The sequence below is a fragment of the Tenrec ecaudatus genome, chromosome 4 (genome assembly GCF_050624435.1).
Source record: "Tenrec ecaudatus isolate mTenEca1 chromosome 4, mTenEca1.hap1, whole genome shotgun sequence".
In the NCBI taxonomy this organism is placed as follows: Eukaryota; Metazoa; Chordata; class Mammalia; order Afrosoricida; family Tenrecidae; genus Tenrec; species Tenrec ecaudatus.
The window spans coordinates 39,770,818-39,796,019 of NC_134533.1; the positions used below are offsets into that span (position 1 = coordinate 39,770,818).

The 25,202-nt window shown below is 39.1% G+C and overlaps 1 protein-coding gene across 1 annotated transcript in view; it reads left to right on the forward strand.

Annotated features, from left to right (window-relative positions):
* DCDC1 (doublecortin domain containing 1) overlaps positions 1 to 25,202 on the forward strand; it is a 469,848-nt gene that overhangs the window by 186,094 nt on the left and 258,552 nt on the right. Inside the window, exon 7 of the mRNA XM_075547690.1 lies at positions 19,428 to 19,520. Within this exon, the coding sequence (XP_075403805.1) occupies positions 19,428 to 19,520 (93 nt within the window). The remainder of the gene's footprint in view (positions 1 to 19,427; positions 19,521 to 25,202) is intronic.

Here is a 25,202-nt window from a genome sequence, read left to right on the forward strand (position 1 = left end):
CATTGTGGTCATGCGGTCTTGCAGTTGTGCAAAAAGAACAAGGGAGTACTGCATGGTTTAAATTAATAAAAAGTGTGCATCAGGTTGTATCCTCTCGTTATACTTATTAAATTTGTATGCTGAACAAATAATCAGAGAAGCCATATTATGTGGAGAAAAATGTGGCCCCAGGATTGGAGGAAGACTTCTTAACAACCTGGGATATGCAGATGACACATTTTGCTTCCTGAAAGTGAGGAGGACTTGAAGTACTTGCTGATGAAGATCAACTATTGCAATAGTCAGTATGGATTACAACTCAATGTAGAGCACACCCAGATCTTCACAACTGGAACAACTATTAAATAATAAATAAAGAAAAGATTGATTTTGTCAAGAATTTTTTAAAATCACTTTATTGGGGGCTCGTACAACTCTTATCACATCTGTACATTCGTTGCCTTCATCATTCTCAAAACATGTGCTTTCTTGCATCCACAGTCATTGTTCATGGCAGCAGCAGTCAAGAGATCAAATGATGCAATTGGTAAATGTGCTTCTCTGATCTCCTTAAAGATTTCCAAAAGAAGCATGTGACTTTGAACACTAAGATGCACCTGACATTTTTAATTGCCTCATATGTATGTGAAAGTTGGCCATTAAATAAGAAAGACTGCTAAAAATTGATGTTTTTGAACTATGATGTTGGTGGAGAATATTAAAAGGACCATGGCTTGACAGAGAAACAAACAGTACAACCAGAATGCTTTGTCTCTAAGGACATAAAGATGGTAAGACTTCATCTCATGTATTTTGACATGTTGTCAGGAGCAATCAGTCCCTGGAGAAGAACATCTTGGTAACCAGAGGGGCAGTTAAAAGAGAAAACCCTGAAGGAGATGGACTGACACAGGGGCAGCAACAGTGGGCTCAAACTTGAACAACCGTGAGGATGGCACAGAGCCAGGCAATGTTTACTTCTGTTGGTCATATGTTGCTATGAGTCAGAATCAACTTGGTGATTGATGAACCCTGTTGATTTCTTCTACCAATTGTTATTGATATAATGTGTGATCGAAATACTATTAGGAAATAGGAATAGAGTTTTTAAGCCCACTGCCTTCAGCATGGAATTGGATCTATTACATGGTTAGTTGGAATTGTCTATAAGAAGGCTTAGAGAAGGTGAGCCCCACCCGGTACTGGAGTACTCAGGATATTTGCATTTGAAAAGACTTGTCCCTAGAGCTATTGGCAGATCAAAGGGGGAAAAGCCATTTTTTAATTGAATTTTTATTTTATTTTTTTTTACATTTTAGTATGGGCTCATACAACTCTTATCACAATCCATATATATACATACATCAATTGTATAAAGCACATCCGTACATTCTTTGGCCTAATCATTTTCAAAGCATTTGCTCTCCACTTAAGCCTTTTGCATCAGGTCCTCTTTTTTCCCCCTCCCTCCCCGCTCCCCCCTCCCTCATTAGCCCTCGATAATTTATAGATTGTTATTTTGTCATGTCTTGCCCTATTCGGAGTCTCCCTTCCCCCCCTCTCTGCCATCTGTCTCCCACATGTGGATCCTTGTAATCGGTTCCCTCTTTCCAACCCACTCACCCTCTACTCTCCCAGTATTGCCCCTCACACCCCTGGTCCTGAAGGTATCATCCACCCTGGATTCCCTGTGCCTCCAGCTCCCATATGCACCAGTGTACAACCTCTGCCCTATCCAGTCCTGCAAGGTAGAATTCGGATCATGGTAGCTGGGGGGAGGAAGCATCCAGGATCTGGGGGAAAGCTGTGTTCTTCATTGGTACTACATCGCACCCTGACTGACCCATCTCCTCCCCTAAACCCCTCTGTGAGGGGATCTCCAGTGGCCAACAAATGGGCCTTGGGTCTCCTCTCTGCACTTCCCCCTTCATTCACTATGGTATATATATATATATATATATATATTTTTTTTTTTTTTGATGATGATGCCTTATACCTGGTCCCTTTGGCACCTCGTGATCGCACAGGCTGGTGTGCTTCTTCCATGTGGCCTTTGTTGCTTCTGAGCTAGATGGCCGCTTGTTCACCTTCAAGCCTTTAAGATCCCAGACACTATCTCTTTTGATAGCCGGGCACCATCAGCTTTCTTTGCCACATTTGCTTATGTACCCGTTTGTCTTTAGCGACCATATCATGGAGGTGTGCAGCCAATGATATGATTTTTTGTTCTTTGATGCCTTCGGGACCATGTAATCACATTTTAAGCATGCCGTTTGTGCCTCAAGCTGACAAAAGCTGGAACTATGAAGATATCCTAGGACTGAACATTAAAGTGAGGCTTCAGGCAGCCTGAAATGCTCACTAAGTGACCACCTTGATGCACTTGTTGAGTGGAAGTGGAGAAATACAGGACTGTATCGATGAATTGAGTCTGGCCACTGACACCCGTGGATGAGTTCACAAGGACTAGAAAAGAAATGAGAGGAGGCCGGATAGTCTGATGTTTAGAGTTGTTCAGAAGCTAAGCCTGAGGCATGACCTAGCCCAAAGGGTTTATGTTTGTTGAGAATTTGTGAAGAGAAGTGAGGTGACGAATGGCCACCCTGGGGAGGCTTTGTGAGGCTCCCCACATTGAGTTGACCAGAACCAGAACCAGATGAAGATAAGATAGTTCAGCCTTTGAATTGGTGTATATTGCTTGCTGACTTTGATGGGTGGCCTGGCTAGATTTGATTTTGCTTATGGATGCAGACTTACACGGTTCCAACTGGAAAGAAGATTCTTCCTATCAAAACACAAGCATGTCCCCTCAGAGGACTGGGTTGATAGAAATGGGCAGTGTAAAAATTGGAAACCCAAAATTGGGGAAGATAAAGCTAAAGAAACAAAACCAGAATGCTAATAATGATATATATATATACATATATATATTTATATAGCTAGATATATAACATAAGACATATACAATTAATTAACCTATAATGCAGTACAAATGACTCAGTGCAACTCACCTCCATGAGACTGCTGTGAGACACTGGCAGCCTTTCAAGTCTTGAGGGCCGCCAAGCCCTCTGTAGAGCAATTCAGGCTATCCGGTCACAGGCAACAAACATCAAGGCAGGTTACCAACAGTCAGCCAGATAACAGAGTCCAACAGTTCCCAGCTCAAGACATGCGTATTCCAATAGTGTGGCGAAGCAGGTCTTGGAGAAACCTTAAGTTACAGCGACACAGTCCATGGGTTAGGTGTCCCACAGGTAGTGTAGCTTGCAAATTGAGGCACAGAACAAGCAAGGCAGCCGCATACTGTTCTGATGATAAAAGAGCGAGAGGCAAGAAAAGCGAGATCGCAGAGCCATTTATCTCTCCACCCTTCAATTAATCCCACATGTCTCCATTGGCCATGTTGGCACAATAAACCTACCTATCACACTTAGAAATTATAAGATTTAACTGAGACTGGTGTATTTTCAGTTGTATATTTGTTAGTTGCATCATGTGAGTTGCAAATATGATCTATTACTGTCTTTAAGCTTATGCTTGGCTATAGAGTTGTGTACAGGTGTTAAGTAGACAAGGGTGGTGGTGGCCTGTGGTTCATAGATGACTTTCTGTCAACTAGATACTCCTGGCTAGTTGTTGAATAAACCTGTCAATCAGTACGCAGTCTGATGCTATCTCCTTGAGGGTTTGGCCTTCTTCCTCTTTCTCTCTCTCCTTTCACTTTACCTTCCTGCTTGCTGGACACCCTAGGAGCTGCCATATTTCCACTGACTTGGGATACACATGCCTTTGCACTCCCAGGCCTGTGATCCCCTTGCATTCTGCATCATTGCATGGGGCTATGTGAGTCTGCAGAGGAACTTAAGGACTAGTATTGAATTTATGGACTTAGTTGGACTGATACTTTCTTGATATATAATCACTTCTTGATATAAATCTTTCTTATACATCTATGAATGTTACTGGATTTGTTTTTCTAGTCACCTGGCTTAACACAGCCTTTAATGATAACAACAGCAGCAATATATATATAAGATCTCATCAGGGAGATAACTACATCAAAACTGCCTATCTAACCATCATAGTGTATATACTCGAACAGCAACAAATTACTTTTGAAAGAATTTAAACTAAACTTTTTAATATTTCTTCATCTTTTCCTGCATATTTATCTGAATTTATAAGTTTCCACTGTACTCTGAAGATTTTAATATATTAAAAATGTGTTTGCCTTATTTAATAAAACAACACTGAGATGCTTCCACCGCCACTGGATCCACAAGATATTGCACCCACTAGCCTGTGATCTTCCTGCATTTTGCTTCATTTTATGAGACTGCGTTAGTCTGAAGAAGGACTTATGGACTAGCATTGGGCTGATGGACTCCATCTGGTCTGCTCTGGGATGTTTTCTTAATAGACAATTATTCTTTGACAGGAAGCTCTCTCTTACATATACATTAGTATCACTGGATTTCCTTCTCTAGTCAACCTGGTCTAACACATCTGGTCACCCTATATAAAGCAATAATGGAGGAGAGAATTCTAATCTTCCATCAGAATATTTCCCCCCCTTTTAAAAATACTATTTTGCAGCTTGGAAATGCCCACAAACACCTGTGGTTAGAATGGCAGCTGGCAGTTTGGGCTCTTCGGTTCCAAAGATTAGGTATTGTAAAGAAGGAGGCAGAAGTCTCTCTCTAGAATATGAAGGGAGGAAATTGGGCTGATGGACATTTAAGAATTGTATCAAAATTTAAACTGGCTCAGATGACTTGGAGCAGTTAAGGAAAAGAAAAATACAATGAAAAAGCAATTGCATTTATGAGGAAACTTCCAAAAATTCTTTTTTTATTAATTACATTTTTCCATAAGTTTTTTGAAGTTCTTTCATATGCAGTAAAAGGAAAAAGGTTCTGCTAGCAGACAAAACGTGGAAATATTTTTGAAAGGTAGAAAATACTTGGAATTGTGTTGGTAAGAATGGATCCTTCATCTGAGATGATGAAGAACAAACAAGGACCACCAGCCAATTGAAGAGTAAGCCACATGGAAGAAAAAAAATAAAAGGGCAAAATGAATAAAACCACTTCTAGGAGGATCAGAAATTAGGCAAACAAAATGGAACTAATTAGTGTTTTCAGAGATAGGTGAACGAACATTATAGCCACAAACCTCAACAGCAGCAAGAAAGTTCTCAAAAATAATTTTAAAATTTTATTCCTTAAATCTAAATAAATCTAAGAAAAAATTCATTACATGGCATGAAAAGACAGAATACTTCATATCGATATGAAGGAGGGGGAGTGTGGAGTAGAGACTCAAAATCCATCTGTAGACAATTGGGCTGCCCCTTACACAAGGACGAGACAAGCCAGTCAGGGTGCAGTACAGCACCGATGAAACATACAACTTTCCTCTAGTTCTTTAATGGTCCCTCTTCCCCCACTATCATGACCCCAATTCTCCCTTACAAATCCAGTTAGACCAGTGCATGTATACAGGTACAGATTAGAACTGGAAACACAAGGAATTCAGGACAGATAAACTCCTCAGGACCAAGATTGAGAGTAGCCATACCAGGAGGGGAAGGGGAAGGTGTGGGAAGTAGGGGGAGCAGATCACATGATCTACCTATAACCCCCTCCTAGGGGGGTGGACGACCGAAAAGTGAGTGAAGGGAGACATCGGTCAGTGTAAGACATGAAAAAATATATATAAATTATCAAGGGTTCATGAGGGATGGAGGGTGGGGAAGGGAGGGGAAAAATGAGGAGCTGATATCAAGGGCTCAAGTAGAAAGAAAATGTTTTGAAAACGATGGTGGCAACAAATGTACAAATGTGCTTGATACAATGGATGTATGTGTGGATTATGATAAGAATTGTACGCGCCGCCCAATCAAGTGATTTAAAAAAAAAAGACAGAAGACAGAAAAACGTATAAAAAGATCTGAGAGACAGGCGGTTATGAAGCATTCATCGAGTAAGAGGCAGAGGAGAGGAGAGCATCCAAAGTGAGTCACTGAACAAAAGAAGACCTAAGTCTGTAACATGGGTGTGTCTAATAATAATTGAACAAAGTGAGCTTCAGAACCCCAAACCTGACATTTTCTTGGAACTGTGGCGTGTCAAGGATAAAGAGGAAGTCCTAATAGGTTCTCAGCAGAAAATTAAGATACACACAAGCAAGCTTGAGCGTAAAAGAGTGAGAACCAGAATAGCTGTAAGGTCAAATGAACTACACGAGTGGTGAGAAGCCCGTGGCCAATGAGTTCAACGTGATGAATACTCAAAGATGTCGAATCAAGAAGCCTCTACTCAGAACGCACTCGCGTGATCTCGTGGCCGCATGTGCAAAACAGCACCTTAGCTAGAGCTCGAGAACTGAAACAGTTAACCACTTAAACACTCTAGTGACAGAATTCCTCTGGGGTTCAATGAAACAAAATAAACAGTATTTTCCAGAAAACAATGTTGACTGATGGGATTTCAAAAGCTCATGAAAATGGAATGAAGAGATCAGCTTCCATGAACGTTTTGAAGCCTCTTGCATAAGAACAAATAAATAATACTATATGGAGGCTATCAAAATAACGGTTTATGCATGTCAACATCTGAGTTTACATTATTGTCTTATGGGAGGTCGTGGGCCCCAGGGGAGGGGGAAGAAGGAGCTTAATAAGCTGTCTGGCTAACGGGAGCATGCAGATGTTGATTACCTTTGGATATCATCAGGAAAATATGTTTAAGTGTGTGTTTTACAATGCGACAAGTAACTGGAAAAGGAATGTCCCGGGCATTATGAGCAAAAAGGATGGAAATGAGAAAATACAATCACTCTAATAAAAGGCAAGAAAAGGAAAAATAGACACAACCCCATGAGTAATCAAGTTAAAACATTAAACGAAATGACAGGGGTCATTCAAACCTAGCAATTCTCACAATTAAGGTGAAAGTGGAGAATTCTCTCATTGGTCCCACAATCACAGCACAGGCCATCATTATGAAGATATAGCATTCCTTCAAAGAGTTGGTACTACATATCACTCCACAGGTTTTGCTAAAACGTTGAAGCATTCGCGGACAGACCTCCTACTCTTGCCCACCGCCATCAATCTACATATGGTGAAGAGAAGGTGGTAACAGACGGTCCCCATTTGCCTTCTTTTATGGAGTTCAAGGCCAGATTGATGGGTAGGAATACGCCTTTCCTCTACAGAAAAAGTCTAAATAAATCCAAGAATAATAACACAATGCACTTCTTTTCCTAGTTTGGGCTATGGTTGGAAGAGAGCTTTAAATCATGTTTGAAATACAAATTTTGAATCAGGTTGGATGAAACTTTAATGATCGTGACTAGCTAGCTATCCATTTCCCTGCCGTCAGGTTGATTCTGACTCACAGCGGCCCTCCAGGAACAAGTGGATCTGTGCCTGTGGGTTTCTGACACTGTACAGCTTGACCGTGTGGAAAGTCTTCTTTTCTCCCACAGAGAAGCTGGTAATTTCAAACACGGTGTCTATCTCCAGGAACTGCTTCCTCCAATCACATGTCCAAAGGGCACGAGAAGTCTGGCTGCCCTCACTTCTAAGCAGCATTTTGACTGTATTTCTTCCAAATAGATTTGTTTTTCTGGAAGTTTATGCTATATTCATTGATCTTCACTAACACCTTAATTCAATTTATCGATTATTCTCTGGTCTTCTTTATGTATTGTCAAGCTATCATATGCACACTAGATGATTGAAAATATCATGGGATTGGGCCAGGTGAACTCTAGTCCTCAAAATGACATCTTTGCTCTTTAACATGTTAAAGAGGTCTTGTGCAGCAGATTTGCCTCATGTGATACATTGATTACTTAACCCCTGCTTCTGTAAACATTGACAATTGCCAGTCTTCATTAAAACCAAACCTATGGAGTACAGTTCTAGTCTATAACATAAAATGCCTATATTTTATGTTCGTGATGTTGGCTGAGAGTTGAACTGTGAGCTACAAGGTTGATAGTTCAAATCTACCAGCCACTCTGCAGGAGAAAGTTGAGGCTATTTGCTCCCCTAAAGATTTACAGGCTGGCACACCCTATATAGGGTCAATATCATTAGGATAAATTTTATTAAACAAAATTATCGTACTATTATCACAGTATTATCAAAATTATCATAGTATTATCAAATAGCTTTTATTAAACAAAAATCTTATGTTAGCTTCAGTTGTCTAGAGAAGCAAAGCCAGTGATATTTGTATGGATATGGAAAGAGATTTATATCTAGAAATGACTCGCCCAATTGTAGAAGTAGGTAAGTCCAGTCCGGTTCAAGTCTATGGGTTTGCGACATGATGAAGGCTTTTCCTGACTCCTGTAACTGCAGGACTGAACAACAGGAAACAGGAAGGTGACGCAGGAAAACTACAGATTGGTGGCCACCAGGCTGAATGACTCCTAGACCAGCTGCCTGAGGATGGCTCTGGGATCAGCAAGTGATAGGATAAGGAGGTTAACAAGCCACAGGCAAGATCCCAAACCAGCAAAAGTGAGCTAGCTTTCACACACTGTCAATTTATACTAAGAGGAGGCCACACCCTGAACAAAGCTCTCCATGTTTCAAGGGTGTCACCAGATAAAGGAGGTCTCTTCTCCCCACCACTGCTTGGCTGCGTCACAGAAGATTCCATCGTGGAGTTGACACACTGTTTTAGATCGTATCATAGGAGAATTCTGGCCCACACAAGTTGACATGAAACTTAACTATCACAAATATTAAAATGTGATGATCATTTCTTAACATGTCCTCCTCAGTCTAGGCTAACACACTTCTGAAGGCAGTTTTCATGTCTCCCGATGCTTCCCCAAAGAACTATGTGCACTTCATTCCACGTCAAAGTGACAGCTTAGGCAACCCAAGGGACTCAAACCCTGTTCCTTTTCAATATTGACTTTGGGGACCCACAAAACCCTGAAGATAAAGACCAGGCTTGAGGTAGATGGGTAGGTTTCTCAATGACTGTCTCAGAGGACAACCTTTCAACCCAGGAAGATCGAGCAGGTGCTTTTTTTGTGGGAGGAGGGCAAAAAATCCTGGGCATCAATGCAGTTGTCAATTTCCAGGAAACTGCTTCCTAATAAGCCCCAGGATTGGCCTGTGTCCTTTGAGAAATCTTCTCAAGTTTAACCCGTAGGTAGCCCCCAAAGTAGTTCCCCCAGCCTTCTGAGCTGACCTCTTTGCTTTGAGTGTAATGGGCTCAAATGCTCTGATGAGGCCATGCGAACTGGGTGTGTGCCACAGTCTAGAGGGGGGTTGGTCAGTTTTGCCCTATAAGAGAGCCTCTTGGCAGATAAGAGAACCATTTCCAAAGCAGAGCGACTCCTCGGACCATTGAAAAAGCCACCAAGGGAGTGCATGTAAGATCCCTGTCTGGAGTGACAGGACAGCAGAGGCAGACCAGGAAGGAAGACTGAGGCCAAGGGACCACATGGCTGAGAGGCCAAGGACCAGAGAGAAACATGCCTACCAGCATGGCAGAGAAGAGCCACGTTGAACAAAAGAAATGTACTCTTACTTTTATAAATTGTTTTTTTTAGGGAGTCAATTACTACTTATTGTGACCCTGTAAGACAAAGCAGAACTGTCCCTATGTGTTTCTGAGGCTGTAAATCTCTATGGGAATAATAAGCCTCATCTTTCTCCCTTGGAGCAGCTGGTAGTTTTGAACAGCTGACCTCATATTTAGGAGCCCAATGTGTAACCCACTATGCTGCCAGGCCTCCTCCTTTGTGTTAACTTCCTTGATAAAATCCCAAATCTTGAGTATTGTTTGTGAGTTCTGTGTGATCCTTACAACCTAGAATCGAACTCAGCAGAGAAGTAATGTGCAGGCAGGAAGGGGTGGCAGGTATCAGAATAAGGTAGAGAAGGGCGGAGGGTGGAGGCATGCCTGCCCTCTGCTCTGTGGCAGTGGGTCTAGGATAGTGTAAGTTGAATTGTCCTCCTTTGTGTAGCCATTTCCTTAGGTGATTCGTCCCCTGAGGACCAGTTTCTGAAGCAGACCACGGCAGTCATAGTTCAATTTTGATCACAAATCCATGGACAAGACCAGCTTATCAAAACTATATTTGATAAGTATCGTTTTAAACTCGAATATAGCATTTCTTTCATTCTATGAGTGCAAAGTAAAGTGTTTTGCAAAGACTTTTGCACTGAATTACATGATTAGAACATTAATAGTAACTGAGTAGAAGCCTTCCTAAATTTTTCTCCTACTTTTTCTTTGATATATAGTTCTGAAAAGTTATTGATATGAGTTCACAAATACAGATTACCACAATCCTGTAGTTAAAATGCCAGGAAACTTGACAAAATCAGTGACTATAAAAATGCCAGCAGCCACAAAGAGAACAGCATGTGCTTATAGCACATGCAGATGAAGCCAAATGATTCCAAGTGTCATTATAATTTGGTAATAATGACAGCTCTGACTGGAGGGCATTAGAAGTTTGAAAAGAAAATTAGCATAGAGTTTCAGCTTTATAGATTATTAATACATGCAAAGTGGGCTTAAATATTTTTGTTGTTAAAAATATATTTATATACCTATAACATTTTTATAAAAATAGGTATATTTTTTAAAAAGTAATAAAACTCTGCCAAAAGAATGCACACAAACTCTATAGGTGGTCCTTTTGATGTCACTCTCTCTGACAGTATCACCTTGTGAAGTTCGCATGCCCACCATCCTCCTAGAGATGACGCCGACTATATTATTGCTCATCGGTAGAGGCTGTAGAGGAGCTAGTTAGGCTAACCTGCACTGATGATGGGGTCCTTGGATCCATGGGTTTGGCTGCATGACCAGCAGAGTTGAATATACTCTAGATGAGTAGAATAACAGGAGCAAATATGAGAGGGCTTTCAAAGGTTTGTGGAAAATTACATGTTGAAGAAACAAGTCTGAAGATTTCTTTTTTTCAAAAATCATTTTATTGGGAGTTCTTACAGAACATATAACAGTCCATTATCCATTGTGTCAAGCACATTTCCACATATGTTGTCATCATCCTTTTAAAAACATATTTTTTCTACTTCAGCCCTTGGTGTCAGCTCCTCATTTTTCCCTCCCTTCCTCATGAACCCTTGATAACTATAAATTATTATTATTTTCATATCTTACACTGACTGCTGTTTCCCTTTATCCATGTTTCTATTGTTCATCCTCCTGAGGGTGTGGTTATATATTGATAGCTGTGATTGGTTCACCCTTTCTCCCCCCACCTTCCCACTACCCTCCTGGTATTGCTACTTCCATTATTATTCCTGAGGATTCCATGTGTCCAGAGCTCTTAAATGTACCAGTGTACATGTTATGGTCTACCTGGATTTGTAAGGTAGAATTAGGGTCATGATAGTGGTGTGTGTGTGTGTGTGTGTGTGTGTGTGTGTGTGTAGGGAAGCATTAAAGAACTAGAGAAATGTATGTTTTGTTGGTACTATACTGCATCCTGGCTGGCTCATCTCTTCCTTGTGACCCTTCTGTGAGGGATGTCCAATTGTCTACAGATGGGCTTTGGGTCTCCACTGTCTACTCCCCCCATTCACATTGATATGACTTTTCGTTCTGGGTCTTCTGATACCTGATACCTAATCCCATTGACACCTCATGATCACGTAGACTGGTGTGCTTCTTCCATGTGGGCTTTCTTGCTTCCCAGATAGGTGGATGCTTGTTTATCTTAAAGAATTTAAGACCCCATACGCTATATCTTTTGATAGTCAGGCACCAACATCTTTCTTCACCACATTTGCTTATGCGCTAATATTGTCTTCAGTGATAGTGTCAGGAAGGTGAGCATCACAGATTGCAAGGTTATTAGAACAAAGTCTTCTTGAGTTGAGGGAGGACTTGAGTAGAGGCCCAGTGTCCATCTGCTACCTTAATATTTAACATATCTGTACATAGATATGTGTCCCTAGTTCTTTCTAGTTCTTTCCTCTATTTCCTTTTGCTTTTCTTTAGTCCTGCTATCATGTTTGACCTTCATTCAGCTTTCAGTAGTTCCTCTGGGCTACATTGCACTTGATCAAGTCCCACTAGGCCTTTTATGCCCTCCTTCCATTGATTTTAGATCACTTGTTTTCCCTTCTCCATTGATTTTAGATCACTTGTATTCCCTTCTCCCTAGGCTTGTTGGCTTCTCCCCGCCCCCTTACCCAGCCCCCCTGGAACTTTGGTTCTCTTGTTTTCTCCTCAAGATTGTTTATCTTGCCTATCTTATATAGATAGGCATAAAGAAAAGAAACAAAAAAGAATAGCCTATAAATAGTTCCAGGTCTGTCTGATGATCTTTCTGAATGTTTTTTCAATCGAGTCTGATAAGGTGCCAAACCCTGTCCCCAAAGTCTATTTTAGGGATTCCTTGTGGACTTCATTGCTTTGCTCCCCTTGCTGCTCTGTTGCACGCCCTTCATGTTTTGCTATGGTGTGGTGGTGTCAGACTGGGCACAATTACCACACTGTAGCTCCAGTGTTGTCTCCAATAGCGCTATGGGTCTGTGTGGGGATGCCATGTCTCATGGTGGGGCGGGCCCTATGGTCCTCTGTGCATGGGCTGCTCCTAGTAGGAATATCCTTCCTGGGGCTTGGTGGGCCAGGATGTGTTCCACTCTCTTTTTCTCTCCTTCCCTCTTAGTCTTCCTGTGTGTTGTGAGCAACCCTGCCCTTCCCCCTGAGCCATAGCTGTCAGTACTTTCTCCATAGTGCATTCCTGAAGAATTCTTTATTCACTGACTGCCATGGAGGCAATTCCCCTGCCATAGCTAATACATTTTTTTCAGTTTCTATTCTTTTTGTTGTCTCTGTGGCTACTCACCTACTTTCACCTACGAGGTAAAATGCCTAGTGGTGTTTGCTTATGTGAAAGTATGCTGTATTATTTAATGTGATGGCAGTTTTAAGTTAGGAGATGAAATGGGACCTATTAAATTCAGCTCTAGGTTCTCCATCCTTCCTTTCCCATAATTCAAGCTTTATCTAACTATGAACTATACTTTTGTTTGACGAAAGCTTTCAGAAGTAAAAACAAAATGAAAACATCAAAGACAACTTGTTTAAAAATCCACATATATTTTCTATTTGTTTAACATAATTGTAAATCATGAAACCTGGTTATGTGGTTCTTTATAAGCTCTAATTTGATTCTAAATAACTGTTAGGTATTTGATAAATATTAAGGTGAAATAAATAGGAGCATGATAATATTGATATTTTATTAATTGCAAGTAGAGTTAAAATTCAAAAAGTATTTAAATTGATTTTTAAAGTTAGAGTTGAAATTTCTCAAACTTATCACAAGTGTGATATGCCATTATTCCTTTGAGAAATTATATTATCCTAAGTAAAATATAGTATCTTCATTATGAGTTCAATATCATGCTCAGTAAAAACTCATAAAAGAAATACATGAGTTCCTGTAGGCAGGCTTGCACCCCTTTATGCCCCCACACCCTCATGCACCTTAAAAACTCATTTGAGAATCCCAAGAATCAACCTTCATACTTATGGCAGAAGTAGATAGCATTTAATTGACACATTTACCTGTCCACAAGTTTGATTCTGTTCATTTGAACTTTTCAAAACATCGCCTGGATTTAGCTCTCATCTTTGTTGACAGGTAGCGAGCCAAGGATATGAGCCCGATTGTACTAAAGTAATACAGACTTATTTATCAGATAGTTCCTTTCCCAAACAATGTTGTGTGACCACTCTTTATCAGGATCATTAATGCATTTCCAGATATAAATTATTTATGCTGAAAAAATTCGTTGTGTCCCACCACTCCCATCCCCACCCCCACCCCCACCCCACCCCGACATCTAAGATACCAAAGAGTGGCTTTTCCTGCTCTTCTGGCTGCCCCCTCCCGTTCCCATACATAAATGGCAGTCAGCAATGCTAGAAACAAAGGGCTCTCTCCCAGCCCTGAATACAGTGACATTCATTCCGGGAGAGGCAGGGGCAGCTCTTTGAAAGCCGACTTCTTCAGCTCAACAATAACACACAATGAGTTATTGACTTGTTTATATACGGAGCTCTTTTCAGTAACTAACTTTGACTCCCACAGTCTGGACAAATGATTGATTTCGTGGTTAGAAAAGGAGAAAGCTCTTGCACTAAACTCTGTAGTGCAAACTACTTCTTCCCCATTTGTTCCCTAACTGAATAGGACCTTATTAAAATGCACTTTCCAAAAAAAATACCTGCAGCTGGCCTTTATAACCGTGTTTTGTATATATAAATAAGTAATTTGTCCCAGTCTTTTGTACATTAACAGACCATTGGAGAAACTTGTCAATATATACGATCATCCTGTTCTTTATGTTAAACTGTTACCTATATTGATCTGCATGTAGAATATGCATCAAATAATTCATCAATAAATCAATATTATTTACTGGTCTAAAATTTAGATTTTGAGGGGTGGGTAGATGTTCAGTTTTCTTACCGGGTTTTGTTGATTTCTTAAGGTCATCAGAAACAACACATATCATCTACTTCCCACTTGAATCATTCCATGTTCTGAATGCAGTGGAAATGATAAATCGGTAACTGTAGTCCAGAACAGTGAGAGCTGGCTTGGGCTAAGAGGCTTTTTCGCCTTTGGCTAGTACCTATCTGGAATGTCAATATGAATTACTAAGACAGCGAGAGAGCAGGCTGTGTGGGTTACTGTTCCATTTCGAAAGATATTAATGATTGAGCCCTAGAGTGACCATTTTAGAGTTATTTTCTCCAGTAAAGATTTCATTTTTTGTGCTTGACACACTGGATGAATGTATGGATTGCGATAAGAGCTGTAAGAGCCCCCAATAAAAGTACAGAACAAAAGTTCATTTGTACCTTGCTGTACTAGTAAAACTCTGATAGGATTAGAAATTATAACTTATGACACATTTCATATACACTATCAGATACACTTTCTATAACTTCCATCTGCACGTATTTGGGGAGGAGTTAAAAAGACATAGGGGAAAAGCCGTCAACCATTAAGAATGTACCTGAAAGGAGACGAGTGCTGTCTTGACTGTATCTTTCCAGCTGGTGTCTGGAGGTTGCTTTCCTTGCTAGGATGCCCCTGGTTGAGCTTCCTGAGCGAGAATTTCTCAGACTTAAGAACATCTCCTATGATAGTCACAAGGGACTTTTATATGGAATTATCGATTTCTAAACTATGATTCTTTAGCACTTCAGAGAAGGTCAAATGAGGGGATGAATTTTGTTTGAGGAAAACTTATTTCCTTTATCCTCTCTTACTCTACCTTCATCATATTCTTGAAGCACTTCTGTTCAGTTCTCTTGGACAGGGCCATAATATTTTTCATTTCTTCCATGTCTACCACCATCGACCAGTCTCTTTATTGCTATGTTCTGGTTACTCCTTTTAAAATATACTTCTTCACCCTGAATTTCCCATTAATATTAAGTAGACCTAACTTTAACCTGATACAGGATATCTTCTAGTTTTTGTTCCATTAAAAAAAAAAAAAGCACCAAATCTGACACAAAGAATGAATTCATCCTTCCTGTTTGGCTGGTCAGATTTGTGTACACAATGACTATTTGGAGATGCTTCCTTGCCTTTAAACATGGCATGATACACTTAGAAGAGGTGGCTCACAGTCCCTTCTCCCCACTTGGTAGGAACTGGCTTTTTGCAATGATGTAATTATGTACAAATTTTAGCCAACTTTCTGCTGTTGTTTTTAATTTTCATTTGAAGTTTCTGCCTTGAGACATGAAACATTAGCCTCAGAAATTTCAAATGAATTGGCAAAATGTCTTTTGAATTTCAGGTAAGAATAATATGTCAAAAGCATCTACTTCGGCCTTAAAGAAGAAACAGGAGGCCGTGGTCGATGGGCAGGCGAGGAGCCTTGCTGTTGTTGCCAGGCCAGTGGCTTGAGGGAGAGGTGCTATTAGCACTGTCTATCATTAGCACCTCAGCGTGGGATGCTCTTTCTTGATTTGACCTTATTCTCTTAAAAATTTGTTCTGATTGTATTAAAATGCATCTCATTCACAATGGTTTGCCTGATGTCAGGAAAGGCCCGGTCCTTGTGTTTTGAGGACCATTTATTCCCCATTTCTCTTACTCCACTCCCGGTTAGTATTGCGCTTCCATTGGTTATGTTGGTGTGCTTTTCCCTCTGAGGTTATGTAACTAACTACTCTAGGAGCTGAGCGTTAGGATGTGGGTGTTTTCTCCAGCTGTGGTGCTTTCCAAGCTAAAAAATTTTCTCACTTTTGAAAGAGTTTCTTGGAAGCATTTCTAAATGTCAGGGCCCTGAGAGACTGCGTTAGAATCTGTCTTACCTGCCATGGTACCAAAGAGTTTTGCAGCTCTGGTTTGGTTTGGTTTATCTGACCGAAGCCCCGGGAATGCAGTGGTTTAGAGCTCAACTGCTAATGGAAACGTGGGCTGTTTGAACCCACTCGCTGCTCCCCAGGATGATGGGAGGGCTGTGTGCGTAGCCGTTGGCGTCCACAAAGATGACAGCCTGGGGAGCCCTGTGAGGCAATCCTCTCAAAAGTTTGCCCTGAGTCCAGGGTTGCTTTGGGAAATGACTTATGTTTCTTTCTTAAAAAAAAAAAATCATTGTATTGGAGGCTCGTACAACTCTTATCACAATCCACGAATAGATGTGCTTGAGGATTTTCATCTCCTCTCCGGAACCTGCGATAGACGCCAGGATACTGTGCCACATTTACACATCTATTTTCATGTGGAAGTTGAATTTGATATTAGATTTCTAAAGTGTTATCACTCTTTTGTATCACTTCATCACAGGAGCAAATATTGAAGGGGTAGAGTTATCCTAAGAATACTTTCATATGGTGATTTTCTTTATTGTTTTTTTTGTGTGTGAAAATTCTTTGTCGTTGATTCTCAATGTAGGCTTGGAATTGACAATGATGGCCTATTGGCTAATTTTTGGCTACAACACGTTGATCTTTTTTCTTTTAAATAAACTTTTACTGAAGAACAGCTACACTCATTTTGTTTATATTTTCTATTTCACACCACAGTGAATTAGACAATATAAACAAGAAGGAGTTGAGCTACTGCAAATGACTCCCCTGCAAAGTCTCCCTGGCCCTTTTCAGAAAAGGACACCTGGCGTTTGTCTTGGTTAGAATTGCCAATAGGTTCCTGGGCCATTCTTCTCTACCAAACAGAATCTCTGACACACTGAGCTGTGGACCGGAGGATGAAGTGTTCCTGGTCATTGGATGAAGTGGTCATGGTACCCTTCTTCTAGCATGTACATCCAGCTAGCTGGAGTGGGCCATGCTATTGAGCTGCACGTTTCCTTGCAAATATAGTGGTGGGTGCTCTGACAGGGTATGAATAAAGGATTCAGATCAACCAAACATGATTTGTCGGGCAAACAATTGAGAAATCCTGTTTAAAACAACAATAATAAAACACATGAAACAAAACATGGCCGTCATTCACTTTTCTTCTCATTCTCAGTGAGAAGGTACTACATGGAAAGTACGTTCTTTGGAAGTAATTAAATATTTCATTTCAAAAGTCTATCAAATTCTTTCTATTTAAAGGCAATTGACTCTGATTAATGCCAATGGATTCAAAAATAAAATCTATTATGATTTTTAGGCTTTCCTTTTTCCTGAAAGTGACACTTTGATGCCTTCAACATCTCGTGTTCACACAGGCTGGTGCGCTTCTTCTCTGTGGGTTTTGTTGCTTCTGAACTAGATGGCCGCGTGTTTGCCTTCAAGCCTTTAAGACCCCAGATGCTGTATCTTTTGATAGCCGGGCACCATCAGCTTTCTTCACCACGTTTGCTTATGCACACATCTGTCTTCAGCGATCACGTTGGGAAAGTGGGTATCATGGAATGACTGCTTAGATGAGCAAGGTTCTCTTGTATTAAGGGAATGCACGTGAGGAGGCCCAGGAGTGTGTGATGGGGACCCAATGCCCATCTGTAGACAACTGGACATCCCTTGCAGAGGGGTAGTGGGGAGGAGATGAGTCACTCAGGGTTCAGTGTAGCAATAATGAAATTCACAACCTTCTAGTTCTTAAATGCTTCCTCCCCCCAACTATCATGATCCCAATTCTACCTTGCAAACCTGGTTAGACCAGAGGATGCACAGCAGCACAGATGGGAACTGGAAACACAGGGAACCCAGGACAGGTGAACCCCTCAGGAGCCGCGGTGAGAGTGGTGATACCGGGAGGGAAGGGGGGTCTAGAAAGGGGGAACCGATCACAAGGATCTACATATAACGTCCTCCCTGGGGGGTGGGCAACAGAAAAGTGGGTGAAGGGAGACACCGGGCAGCGTAAGATAAGATAAATGAATACTTTATAAATTATTAAGGGTTCATGACGGAGGGGGGAAAGAGGGGAAGGGGAAGAAGGAAAATGAGGAATTGAGTCCAGGAACCCAAGCGGAAAGCGAATTTTGAGAATGATGAGGGTAACGAATGTATAAGTGTGCTTTACACAATTGATGTATGTATGTATGGATTGTGATGAGTTGTATGAGCCTCAATAAAATGATTTTTAAAAAAAGAAAGTGACACTATTTCTATAGGGATTATTTATAAAGAATTATACTCAGCAGAAACCAAGCTCACTACCATCAAGTCAATTCAGACTCATTTATGGGAGCAGAGCGCCTCATTTTTCTCCCTCAGAGCAGCTGGTGGTTTAGAACTGCTGACCTTGTGATTAGCAACGGGTAACCCACTGTGCTCCATAAGAAAGATACAGTGGGTTACATTTATGTGCTTATAGCACGAGGCTGAGCAGCAGTAGCAGACAAAGTTAATCTGGGTTTGTAAATAGAACGGATTGGCAGTAGCTGTTGAGATAGCTAGATACATGTTCTTTGTCAAGAGATTTAAAAAACTGCTTAGCAGCATTCTAGAATGTTTGAATTGACATTTTCTTTTGGTTTATGCCTTACTCTGATCTAACTGGAGCCAATTTATTCTCTACTGGCAATGAAAAATCTAATTGGAAATAGCTTAGTTCAAATAGACAAACAAAAACCCTGCTATGCTCATGCTCATAAAATGTTTTTTTAAAAGTACTCACCATTGTCAAACTCCTGCAATTAAGGACCCCCAAACCTATTTTAGTAAATCTAAAAACAATAAAAGGAAAAGTGAAAATGCAAATGTTTAACTTCTTAAAAATACAGTGACCCTTTAAACTGATCTCATCTAAATGAAGTTTGTGTTCAGACAAATATAGAGAAAATAGATTTTTTAAATCACCTCACTTTATTATGCTGAATTCGTTGTATGAAATTTTGCTATTAGGAGTCAATAGGAGCTTGCTTTTATGTTGTTATTGTATTACATATATATGTGTGTGTATGTATATATATATATGTGTTTTTTTCCTAGTTGACCCTTGCTATGGATGAACAGAAGGAGAAAATTACTGAAAAGAGCATTCTTTCAATGTCAGCAAACGAACACCATCAGGCACAAGAAGAAGTAAGGAATTTATTTTTATATTGTATTTAAAACTATAGTGAATAATAATTTGAAAATTAAGATAAATGTTACTTTGAGTCTGGTAGCATATAAACTATTGTTAGCTAACACAACATATAGTAAAAAATGCTTGAAATTAGAAATAATGGTTTTGACATAGGCAGTCTGAAAAGTAACTTTATATTTGAAAGAATCAATTATAGTATAATTTTATGAAAAGTTCTCATGAATATTTTCTTACCAATTTCCAAATTACCAAATTATTAATGGAACTTAAAATTCAAACTACAAAACATGAACATACAGAGAAATAATATAATTTTTGAACTTAGGACAAATACGGAACCATTTTCATTTTCTGACTGTAGAAGAATAAAATTAAAAAAACAAATAAACAAAAAAGAAGAATAAAATTATTGTGAATTTTTAAAATGATAAAGTTACCTCTTGCCAAGAAAAAACTATAGTTTACAACTGTCAACTCTCAGTCAGCTAATCATAAGATTCTGAAGGCAATATTGTAATGAAGAACTATTAAAGCAAACCCTCTTCCCTCTAAAGCTCATGCTGTGAGGTTGACAGCATATTCCATAAATGAAATAATAATACAAAATTGGTGTTAGACAAAAGGTGAAAATGATGTTCTTGTAGTTTCCTGGAATGCAAAAGCATTTAAAATCTTTCTGGGAAAAGAATATGAATTTTCTGATTTTCATCTATCAGTGCTAATAAATAAAATATGTAAGCAACCTACATAATAACATTGTATGGATATATATATATATATATATATCTTCATTGAATTCTCTTTGGACATTTAGGTAAAGAAGTTTATCCAGGCTGTAGGATTTTAGTATTTTCTTTTCATTACTGATTATGTAATGTATTCTATGATAGATGTACAGCCACAGTGCACATTTAATGTATAATGCAAATCTTCCACTAGAGTCCATGTTAATATTTGGGACTTATATAGGTTCAATATTTAAGACTATATTGCAGTCTAAATAATTTATAAATCTTCTAAAATGTAACAATTTAAAATTTCTAGATGTAACAATCTCTTCTAAAATGTAACAAGTAATTTTTTAAACGTAACAAACGAGGATTCCATAGATTTCTAAAGTTGAACAAATAAGGATTAGATCAATTTAAATGGTGGTAGTGATTTTTTTTCACAGAATACTAAAACGTAAAAAGATGAAATATTAATTATGTCTTAAAAATATCTTTTTATTTGACAAAAGTTCAATGAAAGAGACTTTTATTACGTGTTCAAATATGGTTAGGAAGGTAATATAGATCTTAATATGGTAATATTTAGGAAATTTGCTGGAATAATAAAGTTATATCTATAAATATTACTCTAGAGATTAATTGGAAAATAATCTAAATTAATGAATAAATTATGTTGTTTCTTCACTGTAAATATTGTTATTATTTTGGCTGGGACTATCTTATACAAAATCTTAATTTCACTGGAACATTTTAATTGGTCCAGGAACATGATAATTATGCTAAATATGTAATTTTTAATGCCACCAGGCCGACAACACTGGAAAATCAAAGTACCTCTTTTAGGAAATCCAAGTGTTTATATTTATTTAGTATTTTTTAACTTATCATTATTTTCATGTTTGTTTAACACTGTATTCAATGTTCTTCTTAACTAATAGATACACATAGATATCTAAAACATGTTACTAAAAGGTAATAGAAATTCTTTTTTTTAATAAAAACTTAAGAAATGATATATGTGTATGTGTTCACTTACACACGCATTGTGAAGTGACTTCAAAATGTTTTTGGAAAATGGAAACAAAGATAATGGAATTGTTCTGCAAACATTTTGAAGCCCTTCTGTGTGTATGAGTGTATTGCATATGGTTCAGATGATATATTTGTGTTTGTGTGTGCTAGCCCATAAATATATTTCATAGACTGTAAAGATAACTGTTATGTTAATACTCTGAGAATGCTTATAATAATTTGAATGTGTAAATGCTGATTTTTTGGTATATAAAATTTATTTACAATAGTTTATAACTTTAATACATATACTGAGATATAAACTCAATTGGTGAAACGAAATAAAATTGCTTTGGGGGAAACCATTTCAACATTTGTTTTGGCTATGGGTTTCTTATTTATTAAAAAATATATTATATTGCTTGACATGTCTCAAAATTCAAAGTAAACCGTAAAATCTGAGCTTTAGATCCTCATCCACTGCCTATAATTTTATCTTAAAGATCATGTTGTATTTTATGTAATTTCTCCACATGAGAACTGTGAATAATAATAACGTAGGTATCAGACCACTTTGAGGTGATTATATATGTTAAAATACATTAAGCTTTTTAGAAATGGTCTAGTGGAAACCTAACATGTAATTTATTATTAGCCCCTCCCAGTTGCTGTGGAGCCAGTTCTGACTCCTGGCGATCGTGTATTCCAGGCAGAGCAGACCTGTGCTCCGCAGACTTTCAGTGTCCTGTCTTCCAGGAAGAAGCTCTCCAGGCTGTACTCAGGTGTTTCTCTTTGATTAGAGCCTCCAGCTTTCCCGTTAGCAGACAAGCACTTTTTGTGTGCAGGGGCTATTGATATGTTAGAAGTAAGTTAGTTCAGGATCTCTGAGGGACAATGGAGAGAAAAGTGGGGAAATGCGAGTGGTGTCAGACTGAGACCCAAGTGTGACCTGAGTGAAGGAACATGAAGCAGGGAAGGTTGAATGGAAGCATTCTCTATTGCAAGGCACTGTTGGGGCAGGGGTGAGTAGTGCTTGAGCCAACATTGAATGTCAGAGGACTCCTGCGGCTGTCATGAATGGATAATGATGCTCATGTAATTAGCGATCTGGGAGGCACGTTTGTTCTGCTTAGCCACCTCAAAAGGTACAACTGACATTATCCTGACTATCGAAAACATAACCCTGTTGTTGGATGGATTATAACAATATTTTAAAGTGTCCCCACTTTCCATTACTCCTTCCTCCAAGAATTGATGAAGATGCTAGGTGCTGAATGAGTCTACAAGCAGTCCATAAGAGACCTTCAGGAGCTCTGCTGGTACAGTGGGTTGTGGGTTGGGCTGCTAAGCACAGGTCTATAGTTCAAACCTTCCTATTGCTCCTTACGAGAGAGATGAGGCTTTCTGCTCCTGTAAAGATATACAGCCTCAGAAACCCATAGAGGCAGTTCCACTCTAGCCTTATAGGGTTGCTATGAGTCAGAATCAACACAGTGACAGGAACCTTCTGCCTGCAAACAAGGTAAGTCCCATTTCACAAATGTTACACTCCTCAGAAGTGTTTTAGGAAATGATCAAATAAAAGTTGGGAGTATTCAAAGTGTAGGGATAAAAGAGGCCATACATTTCACCAATTTACACACAGGCTCCCATCTTTTCTAGTCTTGGATTTTCAAATCAGGCTCACGTCCTCTCTCTTTTGAAAGAAGAAGAAGGAGGAGGAGAAGGAGAAAGAAGAGGAGGAGGAGGAGGAGGAAGAGGAGGAGGAGGAGGAGGAGGAGAAGAAGAAGAAGAAGAAGAAGAAGAAGAAGAAGAAGAAGAAGAAGAAGAAGAAGAAGAAGAAGTAGTAGTAGTAGTAGTAGTAGTAGTTGAGATTATACACAGAAAAACACACACCAATGCAAATGTTTCTGTAAGAACCATTTAGCGACCTTGGTTACATTCAGGTTATGTAATCATGCTCACCTTCTGTTGCAGTTGTCCCTCCTTCATGAATATAAATTTACTGCTGTCAACCGTGCTGTCTAGTATTTCACGTTGTGTTATCAGTTTGATTCTTTGGAGGTTGTTCTAAAAGAGCCTACTGTTCTTGAAGAATTTTTTAAACAAGTTAAACTATACTATTGTTCAGCTTAAGAAAATTTCAGAAGACATGTTTGGTTTACGTTTAAAGATGATCTTGAGACAATGGTTTTCAGAGTTATGTTGTCTTTCTTCTTACTCTGAAAAACACTGTACATTTGGACCTGAAACAAAGAAGAGATCTTCAGAAGTGGAAAATACCATTTTTATATTTCTGACCCCTTTCTTTCTCTGTTACTGGTACTGTGAATTCCTAGGTTTAAGTCCTTACTTTGAGACCATCTGGTATGTTACCTGGAAAAATGGCATTCCTAGCAGAGAGACTGATGCTCTCTGCTCTCTCAGGCACCTTTTGTGAGAAAAGCATCGAGAGCCTCCTTGGTAATCTGAGTGGATTCTGAGCCATGCAGCTTTCCAGTCAACAGCTGAATTCATCCCTAAAGAAGCCAGCAGTGTCTCAAGGGTCCTGACTAATAGCTAAAGTACAGTATCCAGAATGTGGAGCTCAGAATGTACAACTGCAACATGCATGCATTTTAGAATGTGCATATACACATGCTCACACTACTTTGCGCTGGCTGCAAATCACCTTGTGTATAGAATAGAATTCAAGGCTTGTAGGTATGTGCCACATAAACATGGCCAAGCTGCCCAAGAGTCACAGAATACCGTGTCTGGTTATGGCCTGGCGTACATTTGCATTCTTTCAGAAGTACGTTTGTTTCCTCACCAGAATACTCCTTTTTATTTTTGTCTCGGCTACCTTCTGCTCATTTGTCACTCTCTCAAATTCTGTACAAGTGTCACTTCCGCGCTTCACTTCCACGGAGAAAGAAGAGTAAAATGTGTAGGCCTTCTGCTGCACAATGAGATGGTGCATTTTTTCAACATATGCATACGTAAGCCTCCTTTTGTGAATGGGACTGATAGGGTCAGATAATGTTTAAAGGGAAAGGCTTTATGTCTCTCAGGCCTCGATGTTTCCACATGGATGCTTCCACACACACATAGATTGAATTATGAACAGACCCATTAATGCCGGGATCACAAAAGGTCAAGTTTTGTCTTCTTTTGCCTCTATTCACATTGCTTTTGTAGAAGGGGAAAAAAGGATTTGCAAGGGGAAAAAAGATTCATGATGAAGAATTTTAAAGAATTTTTTTCTTTTTAACAATATCTACGATTTAAAAATTCATATTATGCAAAAAAATTCAAGTGTATTGTATTACCTACCAGACTTTAGTATATATGGGCTATTTCATGTTTAGGGTTATCTTTAGGGTTGATATGCTATTGTAGTAAGTGAAATCAAAAATGTAGCACTTAAGGGAAAAGACCTTATGAATATGTAAAGGAACATGAAGTTTAAGTAAAATTGAATGGAAAAAATATTAAAATGTCAGTGGCAGAATTCTTGATTTATCCCTTCAGTGTTTGAGATGTAAATTAATTTTTCTAGGACACCTTATTTTGTAGCTGTAAGTTATTTTCAAGAGCTAGATTACTGTCGGTGTAATTATGCATCACAGGCATGAGCATTTGATCACGGAGCCAATGACAAGAGCAAAAATATAAGGGAAAACATTAAAAGCAACAAAGAATTCATCTCAGATAATACTTTTAAGACTTTAACCAATAGCCCTTTAGAATGCAAATGGCATCATCAATTGTATGGTTGGCTGACTTCTGATGTCACATGAAATCTCCTATCAGTGAAAGACTATGGCTTGTGACAGTAAATCCAGTCATGTATAAAAATGCTCCCAAATCCGAGTCTGAAATTCCTCCTTCACATATTTGTTTACTTTATTTGGTTTGCTAGAGAAAAAGGTGCAGTACATAAAGTTAAGA